Below are 19,959 nucleotides of genomic sequence, written 5' to 3'. Positions count from 1 at the left end.
AGACAATTCATTCACTCGACAGCAAGGAAGATCTATACAATAGGGATGGGACATGAATTTTGTAATATCCGAATAGTCATTAGAATATTTAAAAACTCTGACTCGATCTGATTGGAAACCCCGTGATACTACGTCCTGCCCACCGATAGCCGTAACCTGATTGCACCACAGGCCTGTCAATTAACCACATGCCCCCAAAAACACAGCTTTTTGAGGCTTTTCTAATTAAATGACGTGATTATTTTCAGATGGACTGCCAAAAAAAGAAAAACTTTATTCTGAATGTTTATTCTGCGCTGAGCGCTGGTTGTTCGGCGTTTTTTCCAGTTGAAAAATGTTAACACTGCACTTCGCCCTTCAGAGTGGCTGAGTGAACGCTAATACGAAGAGCATAATCACAGCGAAGAAAACTAAAGCTTTGAGCAATGGTCTGGCGCAGCCAGGCTAGTAAATTATAAAATGTTGTGAAGGACTCTGACAATACAGGAGGGACAAGAACAAGTAACATGATCACCTGGATTAGAAAACTATATTTGCTTCATCTGATTTGGGTCAGAAAAAGTAGGCAATAAACTCATTACATAAAATAAACCTAATCTAAACTTTTTGGGTTTGTAACATTTAAACTTGCAGACACAGTAGTCCTCATGGTGGTCTGGATATGTTGGAAAATGTATGACTGCTCGGTCAGACTTTACTGTGGCGATGACACGACGTCCCCTGATCTGACAAGCTGCTGTAGTGAATTATTTGAAGTGGTAGAAATGATGGACAAATAAATAATGCCCAAATTGAAACTCTGTTTAAGAGTAAGTGTGTGGGGCTATGTGTAAAGGTAAGGTCAGCACGAGAGTTTATGGATAGATAGAAATATAAATGGAAGGTCCTCATCAGTATTGTAGAGAAATACAAAGGCTGCCCCCCTCTCTGGCTGCAGTACTCTACACCACTGGGCTTCCTGCCAAAGGATTGCTCAGCATTTTAAAAGAAAGAATGGGAAATAGAGAGAGAAAGAGAGAGGTGGAGAGTCACTCAGGAGGATGGGCCAAATACAGTATAAGAGAGTGAGGGGTTCCAAGAGAGAGTGGTCGACCTGCAGCTCATAGAAACAGACAGACAGAGCAGCAGCAGCAGCAGCAGAGGCAAACTAAACACACACAGCCAGCCTGACTGTAACTTTCCTTCACCACACAGACACAGACACAGACACACAGAAAAGACTGTAGCCAACCTGAAACTCGGCAGACACACACTCCTTCACCTTCAGTCACTTTCACACTCGGGCGGTAACATGTTTCGGTGCAGGCTCCCTCAGGCAGTGCGTGTGCTGTCGGTCTGTCTGTGTCTAGCTCTCGCCTATGAGGATGATATCGAGGTCAACTACGATGACACCTACTACAATGAAATCACAGAGAGAGAAACAGCAGAACGTAAGTGTTACCCTGTGTATGTGTGTGTGAGTGTGAATGAATGAAGGATTTATCTGATTAAGATGCTCAGATAGCCTTGGCTGCGAATTTAATTAAATTGTGGAGCATGAACTCAATTTCTTAGAGGATTAATGCAGGGGATTGTGTCAGAGGTAAGATCAGGTCATCGATTTACATACTAACCTTTGCCATCACAGTGAAAATGTACTGCAGGGGAGCAGCAACAGAGAAAACCTTTGACTAATCCTCCAAATTAAAATAAGGTACAAGGCATCAGTCACCATAAATGGGCAGATACTTAAACTGAGAAAGTTGTGCAGTGGTTTTCCACTATCGGTGAATATTAATATCATCATATGATGACAGAAAGCAAAATAAAAGTTGTAGTGAGAAGAACAAAGGGCAAACTATCACCATCCAGTAATACTGTAACTGCTTCACAGGGTGCAGAAAAACAAAAAGTAAAAGACAGTTGGGGGATTAGTGGTTTGGGATGGTATCTTGATTTCATAATCAATATGTATGATCATGTTGCTGCTATTCTGTGAGAAATGTAAGGCTTTGATTTGAACCACTTTGTTAAGTTTCAGTTGGTGTATTGAGTAGTTGCTAAAGATGCACAGTATGTACAGTAAACAGACCGCTGGCAGAGTTTGCGTATGAGATGAGCAGGATCGTATGCCGAGCCAGAGAAGCAGCGTTCGTTTTCAGTTGCCTAATAAGACCAACACACATTACAGCATGAATGACTGCTCACCAATTGCAGAAAGACGACAGTATATCATTAAGAAATTCTTCTCTCAGCTGTTTTGGAAAGCATCGAGGTTTTTCTGCATGCATGCTTGTGCAGTGCTGTATGTGTGTTGTGCACACGTGCACACGTGTGTGTGTGTGTGTGCACGGAAAAAAAAGAGAGTGTGTTTTTCTGTGTCCTTCATCAGGTTACAAGTTTGCATTTGTTTGTTGTTTTAAACCTGGCAGGAGGAATAATTACAGCACAAGCGGTTAACAGGCAGGAAACTGGGCACCAGGCTGCAGTGTGATTAAACGTGATATGAGGGCAAAACTTGAGAGTGGCTCAAACAAATGACTGAATAACACACACACACACACACACACACACACACACACACACACACACACACACACACACACACACACACACACAAGAGGTAAAAGGAAAAGCTTGCTTCTGCCCGCTAAAGCAAAGGGGGCACACGGAGGACAAAGAAACACACATTAACTCATAACGGGTTTTGTGGACTGAGAGAAGCCACTATCCGGTGAGTTAAGCGCAGTTTGTATGCAGGTGTGTGAGGAAGGAGAAAGGTCAAAGACTGGAGGGAGACACAGATCACTGCTTCTGACCTGCTCAAATCTCTGAGTGGAATTTGAATTAATGAGGGGAAACCTGAGAGAGGTCATGACACTGTTCATTTTTAAAAGGAATGACAGGCTGAAACAAATTACATGTAGCAGACTAGTGAATCCCTTTGTTCAGTTCCACATGTTGCCAACAAACCAGGTGATAACAGGAGGATTAGTTAGAAAAGTTATACTTTTACTAAATTAGGTAACTTTCCATGAGCCTGTGTTCTCATGTAAACTGATTTAAATAAACGTAAATGCATGTCCTGGGATTGTTACCCTGAACAATCATTTTGAAAAGTCACATAAAAATACATTCAATTCACTCTATATAATTGTGAACACCTAAAACATCTGCCTTAATGGTAAGCAGGTCAAGCTCATTAAATTGAACTTTTTCTCTACTTCACCCCACATTCATCAAAATCACTGCTAAACCACTGTCAGACCTTCTCTTTTGGATTGGTGGGTCAGAAAGAGCAGAGAGCATGAACTTCTGTCTGATATACTTTGAACATTGACGACAGGAAGCCAAAACAAATCCTGCGACAGCGCCCCCCCCGGGATACGTTTGCAGGTATAAACAGAGTCTGAAAGGCTCGGCCGTTAAACAGAACAGTGTGTCTGATATATACAGTGGTGTGAAAAAGTGTTTGCCCCCTTCCTGATTTCCAATTTTTTTGCATGTCTGTCACACTTAAATGTTTCAGATCATCAAACAAATGTAAATATTAGTCAAAGATAACACAAGTAAACACAAAATGCAGTTTTTAAATGAAGGTTTTTATTACAAAGGGAGAAAAAAAAATCCAAACCCACATGGCCCTGTGTGAAAAAGTGTTTGCCCCCTCCTGTTAAAACATAACTTAACTGTGGTTTATCACACCTGAGTTCAATTTCTCTAGCCACACCCAGGTCTGATTACTGCCACACCTGTTCTCAATCAAGAAATCACTTAAATAGGACCTGCCTGACAAAGTGAAGTCGACCAAAAGATCCTCAAAAGCTAGACATCATGCCGAGATCCAAAGAAATTCAGGAACAAATGACAAAGAAAGTAATTGAGATCTATCAGTCTGGAAAAGTTTATAAAGCCATTTCTAAAGCTTTGGGACTCCAGCGAACCACAGTGAGAGTCATTATCCACAAATGGAGAAAACATGGAACAGCGGTGAACCTTCCCAGAAGTGGCCGGCCGACCAAAATTACCCCAAGAGCGCAGCGACGACTCATCCGAGAGGTCACAAAAGACCCGACAACAACATCCAAAGAACTGCAGGCCTCACTTGCCTCAGTTAAGGTCAGTGTTCATGACTCCACCATAAGAAAGAGACTCGGCAAAAATGGCTGCATGGCAGAGTTCCAAGACCAAAACCACCGCTGAGCAAAAAGAACATCAAGGCTCGTCTCATTTTTGCCAGAAAACATCTTGATGATCCCCAAGACTTTTGGGAAAATACTCTGTGGACTGACGAGACAAAAGTTGAACTTTTTGGAAGGTGTGTGTCCCGTTACATCCGGCGTAAAAGTAACACCGCATTTCAGAAAAAGAACATCATACCAACAGTAAAATATGGTGGTGGTAGTGTGATGGTCTGGGGCTGTTTTGCTGCTTCAGGACCTGGAAGACTTGCTGTGATAAATGGAACCATGAATTCTACCGTCTACCAAAAAAATCCTGAAGGAGAATGTCCGGCCATCTGTTCGTGACCTCAAGCTGAAGCCAACTTGGGTTCTGCAGCAGGACAATGATCCAAAACACACCAGCAAGTCCACCTCTGAATGGCTGAAGAAAAACAAAATGAAGACTTTGGAGTGGCCTAGTCAAAGTCCTGACCTGAATCCTATTGAGATGCTGTGGCATGACCTTAAAAAGGCGGTTGGTGCTGGAAAACCCTCCAATGTGGCTGAATTACAACAACTCTGCAAAGATGAGTCGGCCAAAATTCCTCCACAGCTGTAAAAGACTCATTACAAGTTATCGCAAACGCTTGATTGCAGTTGTTGCTGCTAAGGGTGGCCCAACCAGTTATTAGGTTTAGGGGGCAAACACTTTTTCACACAGGGCCATGTGGGTTTGGATTTTTTTCCCTCCCTTAATAATAAAAACCTTCATTTAAAAACTGTGTTTTGTGTTTACTTGTTATCTTTAACTAATATTTAAATTTGTTTGATGATCTGAAACATTTAAGTGTGACAAACATGCAAAAAAATAAGAAATCAGGAAGGAGGCAAACACTTTTTCACACCACTGTATCCTCACTCCTGGATTGTTTTACCCCCTGGCTTTGTTTTATTCCTCTCCTTCCTATGTTTCTCAGTGCTCTTGTTATCTCTCTCCCACCTCACAGCGGGTCTTCCCCTTCCTTTTCCTTCCATCTGCCTCCTCACTAACAGCACAAAGTCAGATAACCTCACAGGAAAAGCAGCAGCCGGAGACAACTGTCCTATTTCTTTCTCACCTTCTTATGTCTCTCCCAACAACTTGACATCCTCTTTTGCTCCCACCTATGTTCTTCATTTTACCTGCTGTTCAGCTATCTACCTCCACTATCTCTGTCACGGCACTCGCAGCATCAAACATTTCCTTTTCTGTCTTACAATTATGGCCCTGAAGTTCCTGTCGTAGTTAAATAAATCAACTGCATTCAACTGGGCACATCTGAAAAGAGTTAGACATTTCCTGCTGCACTCTCTGAAGCTACATCTGCCATTGCATCTGGTCAATAAAAGCAAGTTCAACCTTTTTAAACCCGACCGGACTAATTCACTTTTCCTCTATGAGGGCCAAAGCCCTTGAACTTTTGTAGAAGAACAGTCCATCTATCTTGGTGTGAGAAAGGAAGTTGTATGTAGCTCTATATGCTGTAAGAAACCCAATGAGTTCATCCTCTGTTGGATCTCAACATTTTTCCCTCGTTGTTCTCCGTCCCTCTTCGCAGCCACACCGAGTTCATCCCCCTGCAGTTCTTCAGACCTGACCAAATGGGACAAAATGTTCTCGATGTTGGAGAACAGTCAGATGAGGGAGAACATGCTGCTTCAGTACGCCGATGACATCATCAAGGTGGAGATGGGGTCGCTGCGCAGTGAAATGCTGAGGTTGGTCGGAAAAATGAACTAGAAGTCATGTAGTCAAGCAATGATCATCAGAAATGACCTGAAGAAAGAAATAATCTGAAATAAGATGGAGTGTTTGAAGCCAAATATTATTTTCTATCCTTGATCCACTGAGATTCTGCAACTGCAGATTATTTTCATTAGTGAATCATTTATCATTATTTGGTCGATAAAATGTTGAGAAAAAGAAAAAAAATGCCCATAACAACTTCCTGAGCCCAGGCTTATATCTTCACATTTAATGTTTTATGTTGCTAACAGTTCAAACCAAAATATATTAATTTTACCGCATAAAAGACTAAGAAAGCCAGGCAATATTCACAATTCAGAAGCTAGAATAAGTGATTTTTTTTTTTTTGCCATCCTCCCATAAAAAATAGTTTAACGATTAAATTGTTATCAATAATGCCATTGATTATTTTCCTGTCCGTCACAAAATCAATTACTTGCCTTATCATTTCAGCTCTGTATGAGAACAGTGTCCTGAATTCATCCAGTTCAATTGAATTCTAATGGTTTTATATCTGATTTCAGGCCAAACTAATGAGCTTGTTAAATGTAGAGCCTTAATCACAGAGGATTAAACTCTTCAGTAGAAAAGTTTGAAATCTTTATTATTGGTCCTGTCAGTTTTGTAGCCCAGTATGGTGGTTCCTGTGGGGTCGCAGTGGAGACAGCAGGAAGAAGGATGGCGTCGCAGATGGAGGGTCGTCTCAGAGAAACTCTGGAGCGCCTCAAACTCGGGGATCTGGCTTTTGCTGCTGCTGGGAAGTCTGCGGGGAATTCCTACCAGTCGGAAGCGCTGCTGCAGCAGCTCCTCTCCGCAACACGAGCACAAGTGTCCCGACTCGCCAAGCTGGAGACGAGCTGCTTCCGCAGCCCAGGAGCTGGGATGGGAATGAATACTAAGACGGGCTCTCAGCTTCCAGAGAGTGGAGGGGAAGGGAGCCACGAGCAAGAGGTCACATCACGACAGGCCGTTTTAGACAAGACTCTGGCTGCTGTGCTAGAAATGAAGGGTGCGCTGCAGGTGGTCCTGAGATCATCGAGGCAGAGAAACTTACCTGCAGGTCAGATATCAATCTCACCATGAACAGCCTCTGTGTCTGTCCTTACCTGTTGTTTCCTGTTCTTTGTATTTGTGTTCATCGCTCTCCCCTGTGCCACCCAAACATCCTTCCACCTTCAATCCCCCCACCCCCCTCCCGCATTGACACATTCAGGTCATGCTTCAAGTAAAAGAATGAGACCCCCCTCTGTCGGGCCGCGCTTCTGAATGTCCAACAACCAATCATGCAGCTTATGTTTGTCCTAAATACCTTCTCCACTTTCTCTGTCTGTCTCCGGGCGGGTTGTCCTCCTCTAGTAGCAACCTATCATTTCCCCTTTACTTATGAACACTAGTCTCAGTTGAGACAGTCAGGTCAAAGCAGATTACCCAGCCGGCGAGTACAGGGTCAGCTGTTGATGCTAATTTATTGTCTCTTACTTCTGTTGATTTAACATTTGTGTCAAACACATTTTCGAGTCCTCAATAGAGAAAAAACAAAACCCAGATCAATCAGATACTTAGCAGAAGCTATTTGGATTGACAGACATATCTAGTTATTTGTAGAGGTTTGAAAGTAATAATAGAATTGTATAATAACACAAAAAAATGAGGACATACAAAACGCCGACTGGACTACGAACACAACTGTTTGTAGTTTTAGTGAGCAGTTACTGGATTTCTGTCCATCAAACACTGACTACTAAAAATATTTAGAGATTAAGTGACAGAGTTTGAGAACGTAAACTTGGACCGAATCACCACTCATATCAGTAAGATACCGGGATTAAAAGGCACAAAACAAGCAGAATAAATCACATTACTCATCTCACACACACACACACACACACACACACACACACACACACCTGTGAGTGTGGCCTACATACAGAGCACAGGGAGGTGTGGTCGTTAGCCAGTCCCCACAAAAACCACACCAAAGCACCCTGGGAAAGTAGAACCAGATGAAAACCATCATGAACACACACTCAGCATGTTCAAAATGTCTTTGTCACCATTATTTTGTGAGTGGCAGAAACCTGAGACAAATGTAACATCAATATTTGGGTTCTCCGGTTTTATCAGATAAGAAGTGTGTCTGCTAACTGGAGGGAGTGAGAAGGAGGTGGAGCAGAAACAAGAGAGAATAAGACAGAGATAAAAAAAAAAAAATGATGAAGAAAACTCAATAAAAAATGAGGGATGCAGATTGAGATGATAAGAAAGAGTGGAGTGCAAGTGTGTATGTAAACATTACACACTTAATTTACAACGTGGAAAAGCTCTAATGTACCTCCAGCATAGCTCTTCAGCACAGACCGCATTTACACTGCATTAAACCAATATGACCAGAAAAGGCCTCACTCAAAGGCATATACACACATACCATACACAGCTTCTATGTTTTACATACCAGAAGACTAACCAACAAAAGTAGGCTTCACAATGCAGAGTGAGTTTAAAAGGGAGTGTTTGAGGGAGAGGGTGTTTGAATGAGTAAAGAGAAGAGCAGGGAAAAGAAGATGAAATGAAGCAGAACAAACCAATGAACCAGATGACCCAGAAAGGTGTGGATGTGCATCAGTGTGTGTGTGGCCATAAACTGAACTTTGACTAATGTGTCTCATTCAATCAGACGCCCATATTTAATGTTGCCATTACATTTCAAAACAACACTCAGTATGGGGAGAGTGTGCTTGTAATGTAGCTTTTTAAGTTAGGCACAGCAGTAATGAATGCAAGACGATAATCTGAATGAATTTCATATTGTATTTATCTCTGTAAACTCTTTGGAGTCTCATCTTTAGCCCTCATTTAATGTGGAGTCCCCCAAGGTTGACTACACCATAGTAGCACATCCTTTAAAGTCCAAGTTATGTTTCTTAATGATGGGAATACTTCTCAGTAGTGGCAACAATAAAAGAGTCCACATAAATTTGCATGTGAAAAGGCGATTCAATGAATTCTACCACATCTTCTTGTTGCGCAGGTTGTGAGATGGCCCTCCTGTTCCCTATGCGCTCCCGTCGAATCTACACCGCTGTCATACCAGACGTCCCTATGTCCCTCTCCTCCTTCACTGTCTGCATGTGGGTGAAGCCGACCGCCGTCTCCAACCAAACCGTGCTGTTCTCCTATGGAACCCCACGCAACCCATATGAGATCCAGCTGCTGCTCGGCCAAACCTCGGCCCTCTTCACCGTCGGAGGAGAGGCCCACCTGGTGGAGGCGCGAGGTGTTGTGAAACTGGGACAGTGGCTCCACTTGTGTGGCACCTGGTCCTCCAAGCAGGGCAGGGCGTGCCTGTGGGCAGACGGCAAAACTGTGGCCTCCACACCCGGAGTGGCCGAGGGACACGTGTTACCCGACGGAGGCTCGCTCCAGCTGGGGCAGGAAAGAAACGGCTGCTGCCCTACGTCTCCAAGGAGCGGGAACGGCGTGGCAGGATTTGAGGGAGGGTTCAATCCCAAGCTGTCCTTCGCGGGGAAGATGACAGGCGTAAACATGTGGGACAGGATCCTGTCAGGGCCGGAGATAAACACTCTGGCTTTGCAGGAAGGCCAGGTCTGCGACCTGAAGGGGAACATGGTGGCATGGGGCGTGACGGAGATGGTGCCACATGGAGGTGCTCAGTTCATCTACTGAGTCATTCTCTTTATGGTGGAAATTTTCATCATCATCATCGCCATGAATACGCGCAACATCGTGATAAGACTTCATGCTAAAACTGAAGAGACTTCCAACTATTTTTATCATCTTTGTTCCTATAGTTTAATGTTGTAATTTTTTTTGTCATTATAAAGATTGCCATTTTCTTCACTGTTATCATGAACGCTAATGCTGCGAACAGACTCTACTGGACAAGTTCAAATGAGAGAAAGCCAATGCTGTGAGAGACTGAAGTTTATTTTTGTAACACAACCTTTTGAACTGAAGCTGGAACACGAAGACACACACACACACACACACACACACACACACACACATTCACACTGATGTTCATTCAGCTTAGAACACTTGTATTGTAGCAGGAAACGTGCTGCAAGCAGCATTTACCAAAGACTTAATTAGACTGCAAGACAGACAAAGAGTCTGTTGTTAATGTGAACGGGTTCGGAGCCAGCAAACAGAGGAATTACCGGACAGCCAGCCAGGAGAGGTAAATATGAGGTCACAGAGAATTACAAAAGATCATCTAATTGTAAAATGATTCATTCTTTGGAGTAAAATTGCATTTTCCCCCTTTTTCTATTGAAATTTGTTCAGAAATGTTAAGTCCAGTTAAACCTGTTTCCCTTTAGATTAACATTAATGTATTAAAAACATTTGCTGTCCGACCTTTTCAGTCTTGTAGGTACAATAATCATGCCAGCCATGTCATCTATACCCATTACAACTGAAAGCAAAGGTACCGTACTAATGCGTTGATAACGTGTTTTGATGTCATGAGCAGAACAACATATGATATATGAAATACTTGCGTGGCTGAAAACTGCTGTACTTGCTTTCATTTTAAGCATACTAACTAGCAACTCTAGAAAATAATTTAGCAACTTATTATTTCATTTTAATCATTTTCTTGAATTTGTGAAAGCTTTTAAAGCATTTTTAAAACATTACATTTCTAAATGTGTACTCATCAAAGTGTTTACATACATATATAATTCCAGTTCTGCTTTGTTAGGTATTTTCATTTCATTATAGGATAATGTTTGTGTTTTTTGATACTGCATAAAGTAAGAGTAAAACTGTTCTATTTGTCATGAGATTGACATTATTTTAAATTTGAGAAAAGAAAGCGAGGACAATGTTTACACGATCTTGTCTTTTATAAACTAAGTTGTCTTTGTATGATGTGAAAGGTGAAATTGAATGTATTTTGTACATAAATATGCAGTATTTTGCATAACTGGATGAATGGAGTGTGAGGTATGAATAAACATTTCAAGGTGGACAAGCTATGTCAATGATTTTAAAATCTTACCGAGATCATACTTAACGATTACGTCCTCTAATGGCTTATAGATAGGTCTGTTAAATATGTTGCACTGACATAGCAATTTAGAACATGTATTGATCAAAGCACACACACCAATAGCAGAGCAGTGTCTTGCTGATGAACACTTGTGGACATGTGAACAGGAAAAGACAGGAATCAAACAACCAAACCTTCAGTTAATGAACAACCAGTTCCACCTGCTGAACCCCAAAACTATCCATCGATCCACAGTTTAGACTTTTCCTCCTATATCACCTCTGCAAATCAGCTTCTGAATTTACTGTCATTTTTTTGTTCTTTTACATAATCAGGAAATACTTCTTTTGAGTGTTTGCTTGTTTATGGGCACTTCAATCTAAATTAAGTTAGAGATTTATACAAGTATACAGTACTGTGTAGAAGTAACCCGAGAAAAAATAAACTAAAATCAGCATCGGTGTGACCAGAATTTAGCATTTTATAACAACACTGATTTGGCAGCAAGTTTTTCAACGCATCTTGCAAAACTTGCCAAAGTTCTTTGTTTTAATGTCTTTTGTACGGATCATAGAATCTGTTGCAGGACTGTTTATATTGTCTCCAAAGATAGTTTGTCATTACTGTGACTGTATGTTTGGGGTCGCCGTCTCATTCTACAAAATGAGTTTGGGACCAATCAAACACCTCCCTGATGGTATTGCGTATTGATTCTCAACATCTAATGTGCTTAAATCCTTCACCCAGCAACAAACATAACATTTGACCTAAAAACTTTCCACAGAATGCAGGTTTGACACTAAAAACACATCTGCAGCTGCACAGAAAGAGCTTGCATGTTGTTTGCTGCTCACATGTGCTTACAGTTTACTGTGGCACATCCTGCTGAGGGCCCATGATGAGCCTGTAGGTTTCTCCTGCAGCTCCAACCTCTGTGCAAAACTTTAACTGTGACCTGTTAGGAAATGAAAACATCCCCAAAATTTAGACACACTCGCATCCAACCCACACTCATCACTCTTCTTTCCCTGCCGTCTCTCAACCTTACGCACCAGAGTACAGTGACTACATATGTTTTACAGCAGGCGAGCCAAAAAGAAGACGTATAACTTTTGATAGATAACACAGTCCCAACTTCTCTTTTACCTTAAGATCTGGTTTAACTTAGAGATTGAAGGAACGCCCAACTCTAAATCCCTGTGAGGCCAAAGCAAGCCCATATGTTGTGAGTTTGTATGTGAGACATCTAATAATGACTGAGTCCGGCTGTTGCTGTAAAACCTTCACACTACATTTTGCTGTTGGCTTCCTGTAGCTAGAAAACACACACACACACACACACACATACACACTTATAAAGCTCACTACACAGAAAGGACAGATACATGATAGATATATGACAAAGTGCAAAATACAGCAGAGTCACGTACTAACACAATGCCTTCCAAAGAAGAAAGAAAACCTTGTACTCAGTAACAAACACACACACACACACACACACACACACACACACACACACACACACACGGGCAGGTCATCCATCCTGCTGGCTCCCATAACCAACCAATCATCCACTTCACCCTTGTGTTTCACAAACCTCCAGGCTTGGAGGTTGAAATGATCAGAGTACAGTAGATGAGGCTCCGCAGTGAGATTAGAGATACAAATTTGAAACGGCCAAAGCTGCATTAAAAACTGCCTGAGGAAACGTAAATTTGAACGCTCTATAATAAAGCCTTCCAGCAACACTTGTTCACTTTCATCCTCAACACATGTGTACGTGCCATACTCCCAATTTAAGATCCATTACCAGTTGATCCACTCCAGTCCAGCTGGAGCACAGCCACTGCACTGCTTTAGTGTATATTTGCTGGCTCGTTCTGTGGACCCCATCTTTTCTTTCTCCTCTTGCACTTTATGTATCCTTTCCTCTTTACTTTTCTTCTCTCAAAGCTCTCAAAGTAGGCCAGGCTCCACTGTGTAATGGTGTACACGAGTGTCCAGTAGTGTAGTATTATGTGGTGACTTTGGGGGTCTAATAAATCTATTGGAAAGAAGTTTCAGGACCATATTTTTAAAACAAAAGTATGTGTCCCTTGAGTAGCCAACACTCAGGAACATGATACACCAGTGGGGCCTACAAGATGTAAATGTTGAAATGAAACACATTAAAATGACACAGTTATACAACCAAGTGGGATGTCTTCATTAGCTTCTCTAAACACCAGGTTTTCTGTTTTTCTATTGGTTTTCTATTTTCACCCACAGTTTCATGAATCAAAGGTGCCAAGTGTCCTCCTTCAATTTGACACTGTAAGCCCAAAATCTGGCAACATTTCAGTTGTAAAATGAACCAGACAGCAGAGAGCTAAGCTGTTTCATGTGCAGAGCTTCTGGCAGAAAATGTGCTCGGTGGGAACACCGAGCACAGCCGTGGTGGGAACCTCACTCTGGTGCTGTGTGTGGTGATTAGCCCCATTGACTGTGTGTGTGTGTGTGTGTGTGTGTGTGTGTGTGTGTGTGTGTGTGTGTGTGTGTGTGTGAGAGAGAGAGGTGTTAGTTCAGTAGTTCCCTAAAGTGGAGTTTGATTCATATAGAAAAACACACCTACACATGCAAATGCACCCTGAGCCACACAAAATCAAGCCCACACAATGTGGAACTGAATTGTTTCTGCAGAAACGGCTTTTTATTAACTGAACTCAGAGGCCCTGCCTTATGGACTGTGTGTGTGTGTGTGTGTGTGTGTGTGTGTGTGTGTGTGTGTGTGTGTGTGTGTGTGTGTGTGTGTGTGTGTGTGTGTGTGTAGGCCTGAGGGGTAAACAGGCACCCATCAGGCAGGGCTCGCTGTGGCCTAAGCACCTTTAAACCTACAGTTGTGAGCTTGAACAGCATCTGTGTTGAAAAAAAGATTTCAGGGCTCAGCTTTCTTTACCCACGGACCAGAGGTCAGCTCAGTTACCTTTTCTGACCCGAGCTGTTAAGACGGAAAGTTGAAGAAAACAATGATCATAATCAATGCCTGAGGACAATATCGCCTTACACTCCTGGACAACGCTCAGAGTGCCGTTTTATCGCATTAGTTTTGCTTTCAGAGGAAACGTGCACTTCCTCACAGACTGTAGCTACTTTGGTATTATGTGATTGTTGGAGGAAATATTTGTTTTTCTTTAATAGTCTACAATGTGATCCTTTGTGGGGAGAAATGCACACATGGTGTGTTAACTGTGTCCGTGTGAGTTGATATATGTGAGAAAAGCAGAAAAGTTTTATCAGTTTATGATCTCGGACATCTCTCCAAACTGGATGAGATGGAGCAGGTGTGAACAGCACTATTGCAAATTCAACTGTTGTCAAGCCTGAACGACATAATAGCTCATATAATGACATATATGAGCGATGGACAGTAACATGAAACAGTTGTAGTTTGGTTAGGTTGAGGAAAAGATCTTAAGTTTGGATTAAAATAACTGTGTTAGTTAAGTTATGTGCACGTACATAATTTGAGTTAAAGTAAATCAACATTTTGTTTTCACACTCTACACGAACAGCAGTCTTCTGGCGGAAAGGCCTGTGTGTGATCTTTGATTTCCCTCCCAGTATCTTGGGCTATGTTCAAACTGCCAGCCCAAATCCAATTGTTGTCATTAATATGACAACAATTGGATTTGGATTATTTATAAGTCTGAACAGCAAAAAAAACCCTGATTAAATGTGATTTTTGCAATCCGCATTCAAACCACACTTCAAGGTGGTTTGAAATGCGATTCCAGTCGGATTTCTACAGATGCATCTTAGTCTGGACACTCTGCAGGCTCAGATCAGATTTCTTACATCACGTAACAGGAAACAGTGACAATGTCATGCAGACAGGGTGAGCACCCCCCCCCCCCTCCCTGCACCCACCCTTCAGCCTCCCTCCTACGTTGACTGTCACTGTTCATAAGTCAACGGACCTCCTTCTTTCTCCCCTCCATAATTACAACCACTAGACATCACAATAAACGTAAATATGACTTAAATTAAGCTGCTTCAGGACTCTGTTGAAACCAATGCAAACGGTGACCCTATTTTACATCAACAAGCAAAGATAGCAGAACCTATTCAAAAAGTGTTTATGTAGCTTCCACACAGACAAAAACAAGAAACTGCACAAGACAAAACAACAATTGTCCTTTTCTCCTAATCAATACTACTTGTGTATTAATTTCCATTTTACATCAAAGCTCCATGAGGGAAACGATGATTAGTAACAGCTGCTATTTGCCATCATTATTATCCTCAATGGTTTTCCACAACTGCTGATTACAACAGTAATTCCTTTTTCCACTCCAGTAAAATACTTGATCCCATTGTTTCAGGTCTGCTAACATGCCTCATAGTAAGAGCGCACGAGTGCTACTTCTACGAGCCAAACCCACGTCAACAATCAACAACTAAATAAAAACTAAAACTCCATTCAAAGTTTATTCTTAAGCAAAGTTTTTCTACAAATCACTTTCTGCGTCACGTTTTCTCTTAGTTTTAAAAAGCACATATCCTCCCCTCACCCGCATATTGTGAAAGAATATGTCTTTCTGAGGCAGTGGAAACTCAGAAGAGAGGAGATCCTATTTTTGTGTGTGAGCATGTGTATGTGTGTCCTACCTCCCAGCACACTGAGTGTTATGGCCTCTGTGTGTTCAGCCAACAGGTCAGCCTTGGCTATAGCAGCCAGGGAGAGATAACTGGACATGTTCCTGCTCAGCTCCCTGTTCCCTCTCTGCAGGAAACGCACCGCTACCGGGACAGCCAGCACCATGACCGAAGGACAGCTGTAGTTCTGAGGAGACACAAGAAGAGAGGAGGTTGAGGAGAGACCAGGCATCGTATATTCAGTGAAAGGCAACAGGGGCATCTTTTAATTACTGTGAACCATGTCTCTGGAACGGACTCCCTGAAGACCTGAGGGCAGCAGAAAGTGTTGATATCTTTAACACCAAACTCAAAACCTTCCTTTTTAATCTGGCCTTTCATTGAATTTTATTTATTTCATTGTCTATTTATTTAAGTTGATTTTATTTATTGGTATATATTTTGCCCGACATTAGTATTCTATTTAATTTCAAATTTGTATCCTGCCTGTGGTGTTTCCTCATTACAGATCTGTGTGGTCAAGGACTGCCGTTTCCTGAGTTCCTCAGTTGCGGTTTTTATGGAGCCCTTTATTCATAGAGATTCATTCACTCATTTATTGCTTTGAACACATTTAAATAAATGCATTTATTGCTTGAATGGGGAGGGAAAGTGAGAGGGTTAGGGTCAGGGCCATAAAGTCTTATTTCTGGATTGATTGATGGATTTAAAGGACAAGCTCAATACAAAAATATTATAATTCTCTGTCTGTGTTGAGATACTGGGGTATTCATGCACGGACATATTGTAATTTATGAAATGAGGATAATGGAGGCTGACACCATAGAAAAATAGGACACAGTGTCTGCATTCACAAAGTGGCACTGATAGAAGTGGGAAAACTCTCTCTAATCTTGGGTTTGTTTTATGGAAAAAAAAAAAAGGTGCAGCAAAGCAGCACTGACTTTACAGTTCTGGCTTTTACTTATTATTATCTACAAAGGTAAATACAAAGAACAGGTGCTTGTTCTTTATAGTTGCTGATGTATACAGATTACACATTATGACCACCCTTAACAGTAAGCTGGGCTTTCCTCAGGCAATACCGTGAGTGCCAAAGAGATTAAAACAGGCCCTAAAACAGGTTTACAATGCTGGCATATACCATATGATGCAGATATGGAGAGAAGGGAAAGTATCATATTGAAACATACAGCCACATGCAGACGTCTGTACATAGAAGAGAGAGGGAGGTCTGGGATTTGAAATGCTCTAGCACCCTCCACAGGACAGACTTTATATAAGTGAAGTTCACAACACAACTTTGATGTTACATTGTATACTTGTTTACCCACTTTTACCACATCTGCTTCTACTTCAGAATACCCATAATGCCTTTTAATTGGATATTTACAGACAATGGCTTAGAGCATACAGTCTCTGTCCCTGTCGTGTCTTTATTCTGCCACATGATGGCAGCACAGATACTACATTCAAAAGAAAATAGACATTATTCCTCCAAACAATATAACCTATTAAATAGACTGTCTATCAGTCTACATTAAATTAAATGTATTTTACCAAAGGCATAAAAATGAATCTGAATACAAGAATCATCACAAACTAGATTGTTACTGGAGCTATGAGCTATTTTAGGGTACAGACCGAGTTCAGTGTGTACCTGCGGGGGATGAGGTAAACACAAAATGTTAAGATGGTCCATGCTAACAGCTGTAGGCAGTGGGTATTAAGTGTAAGTCAGTCCTCCATAAGATTTCTGCCCCCTAGCAGGTTCCTCATGCATGGATGTCCAGATTTATTCATCAAACCAACTCTCTCTCTCTCGCTCTCATCTTATTCGGCAGAGTCACTTTAATGTCAGGCTCAGCACAGATCAAGGAGTCCGTGTAAAAAACCTTCAAGAAGCCATCACAAACCAGAAATTTGTGTGTGTGTGTGTGTGTGTGTGTGTGTGTGTGTGTGTGTGTGTCTGTTGTGCACTAGCAGGGAGCTAATGAAAACCCCTCCACGTAGAATAAGTCTCTGTGGGACCTGCAGGGGAAGGGTAAGACAAGTGTCAGTGCATCTGTAGATTCAAAATGACAGGGAGGCAACGAGAGGATAGGAAGGAACGGAGAGGAAGGTAGTCGGAGAAGGTAGGAAAGAAGGAGAGAGAACATAGAAATAGAGAGTAAAACAGATTTAGGGAGACAGAGAAAGAGAAAGAAGTGCTCCGCTGACAACTAGTAAGTTAGGACATCTGAGCCACAAGCTGCCGTCAAAGCTGTCAGAAGTTTTAGTCTCACCTCTGTGTGTGTGTGTGTGTGTGTGTGTGTGTGTGTGTGTGTGTGTGTGTGTGTGTGTGTGTGTGTGTGTGTGTGATAGACTGTATATGTGCCTTTCCTGAAGAATCAGCCTCATTACGGTGGCATTAAGCACATTCCCATTCCCAAGGAAATCAGGAGAGAGAAGGTGGAGGAGAGAGTCCCTCGGCTTTTAAGCCTTTTAGCTGTGGAGGTCTGATGGGGAAAGAAGGCAAGATTAAAATTTAGATTTTCAAACCCCTTCAGCATTGATTACATAATGTATTTTTGCTCTTCAAGCAAAGATTTCCCCCTGGATATAATGTTTCTTTCATCTGTTTGTTTACTGTACTGCTTGTATCATGCGATTTTTCTCACTACTCAATACGTTGCCTTCCTTCATCTCTTTTTCCCATCCTTAGAATACCCACAAAGGTGTTTTCTGTTGATGACTTTGAAACAATTGTAGCACACGATTGGCCCATTATCTGCAGTATTAAGAGAAGATACCAAACCAAAAAAAGCAAAGGGCATCTGCATTTTCTGTTAAAAGTGCTTGTTTAGGGTTTTCTGAAATGGGTTCAGGACCCTTGAAGTGGCCGCAAGATAAATTTGAGGGCTCACAAGATGATTAATGGAAACAAAAGAAGTAAAAAATTGTAATCTAATATACAATAATAACAACATTTCCCCAATCATTGCGTCGGAGAGTCAGAGAAGAAAACCATGCAACTTATGTGCACATTAAACTAGCTAACAGTATATAAAACAGTTAAAAGTGGCGCCAATTTGTTTTGGATAGCTTTCCAATGCAGGACCTTCACATTGAACTGGGTACCTTCAATTTCAATGTTGTTAATTTTACTTCGGTAAATGATTTGAATATTTTCTCCACACATACTGAGCTGCTGCAGCCACCAGTGTCATGTTGTTACAAACGTTACATCTGTTTCATCGTCTCCCCCTGGAGATGCTTACCCCTCTGGCACGTAACTGCTGTCAGTGTCATCGTTTGTCAGATATTTTATTGGTATTGACAGTACCCCCCCTCACCCCCTCTCCCCTGGTCAATTACACAGATTACATCAAGGACTGTGCCATGATTGCTTGTAGCCTTGCTCTGCATGATGTGCACTAATATGAATCTGTGGCTATTTTTAGATTGATATAGAGTCTGGTGTTATTTTGCACGATAAGATTAAGAATCTCTTGCATATCACACTGGCTATAGTATTAATCAAACTTGTGCCAATGCGACCTTTTTCCAATCTGGACAATCCTAATTTCATTGTTGCACGATAGCAAAATACATGATGTTGAAAATACCATGAGCAGACATTGAGTGCTGACAGGTATGTGCAAAAGTATGTGCTCAGGAAAACCAATACGCCACGACAAAACACCGGTCAGTGTGTGTACCTGCAGGATACAGCTGGTGATGTCAGAGGCTATCTTGGCGTGCGGCGTGTCCTCTGTGTTTTCACCTTGCGGGGTGAGGTTATGTTCCAGACATGACTCCCACAGTCCCACCAGCGCTGTGCTGTGCCGCTCGATGGAGCCGGTCTCCCTGATGGCTGTGGTGATGCGTGTTATGCAAATCTCCACCACAGCCTGGTCATTGTCGTTGGTCAAATAGTCCTGTCAGCCAGCAGACACCAACAGAATGCAAAATCAAGTACACAATGATAAATTAAGGACGAAATACATTAATTATGCATAAATAATTCATTAAGGTAGCATTTGTATTGTGACTTTCTGGATATTATCTCCTATGTGTGTTGGCTGTGCCAATCTTAACATTCCTACTGACCGGTGAGCAGGAGATGGCCTTGATCTGGTCCAGAGCTTGAGACAGACAGTCTTCAATCTCTGAGTCGTCCAGAGAGAACAGATCTCCCGCCCTGGACAGATCCCTCTGGCCCAGCACCTGGCTGAACAGCTGATGCATCCTGACCCTGATCCTGGCCCTAGTTCAGGACTCCTTTCAGATCAATCTGGGTCTTTAAGACCCCCTGATTGCAAAGGAGTAAATCCCCGACATAATGATCCAGGAAAATCTTGAATTACAGAGAACAACTTCTTGGTTTTAGGAAGGCATTT

The 19,959-nt window shown here is 41.9% G+C and overlaps 2 protein-coding genes across 4 annotated transcripts in view; one reads left to right on the top strand and one right to left on the bottom strand.

The window, feature by feature from the left end:
- veph1 (ventricular zone expressed PH domain-containing 1) overlaps positions 1-19,959 on the bottom strand; it is an 84,674-nt gene that overhangs the window by 56,608 nt on the left and 8,107 nt on the right. For all 3 annotated transcript variants that reach the window (XM_069147587.1, XM_069147590.1, XM_069147588.1), the window contains exons 2-4: positions 19,670-19,959; positions 19,279-19,497; positions 15,590-15,764 (exon numbers count right to left, since the gene is read on the bottom strand). The exon at positions 19,670-19,959 is cut by the window's right edge and continues 348 nt beyond it. In XM_069147587.1, the coding sequence (XP_069003688.1) occupies positions 15,590-15,764; positions 19,279-19,497; positions 19,670-19,807 (532 nt within the window). In that variant the 5' untranslated portion in view covers positions 19,808-19,959. The remainder of the gene's footprint in view (positions 1-15,589; positions 15,765-19,278; positions 19,498-19,669) is intronic.
- On the top strand, positions 1,114-10,924 carry ptx3a (pentraxin 3, long a). The gene is made up of 4 exons (XM_069147582.1): positions 1,114-1,430; positions 5,741-5,900; positions 6,549-6,988; positions 8,957-10,924. Exons 1-4 carry the CDS (start codon positions 1,292-1,294, stop codon positions 9,610-9,612), a joined length of 1,395 nt encoding a protein of 464 aa, XP_069003683.1. The 5' UTR covers positions 1,114-1,291; the 3' UTR covers positions 9,613-10,924.

The sequence above is a fragment of the Embiotoca jacksoni genome, unplaced genomic scaffold (assembly GCF_022577435.1).
Source record: "Embiotoca jacksoni isolate LCO1_2020_lvr unplaced genomic scaffold, fEmbJac1.0.p SCAF_14, whole genome shotgun sequence".
Classification (NCBI taxonomy): domain Eukaryota; kingdom Metazoa; phylum Chordata; class Actinopteri; family Embiotocidae; genus Embiotoca; species Embiotoca jacksoni.
Note: the sequence above shows the minus strand (reverse complement) of the source record. Positions and strands in the feature narration are given on the sequence as shown.

Coding starts and splice junctions, on each gene's coding strand:
- ptx3a (XM_069147582.1), top strand. CDS start 1,292: ATGTTTCGGTGCAGGCTCCCTCAGGCAGTGCGTGTGCTGTCGGTCTGT. Junction 5,901..6,548: donor CTGCGCAGTGAAATGCTGAG/GTTGGTCGGAAA, acceptor TGGTCCTGTCAG/TTTTGTAGCCCAGTATGGTG. Junction 6,989..8,956: donor GCAGAGAAACTTACCTGCAG/GTCAGATATCAA, acceptor CTTGTTGCGCAG/GTTGTGAGATGGCCCTCCTG.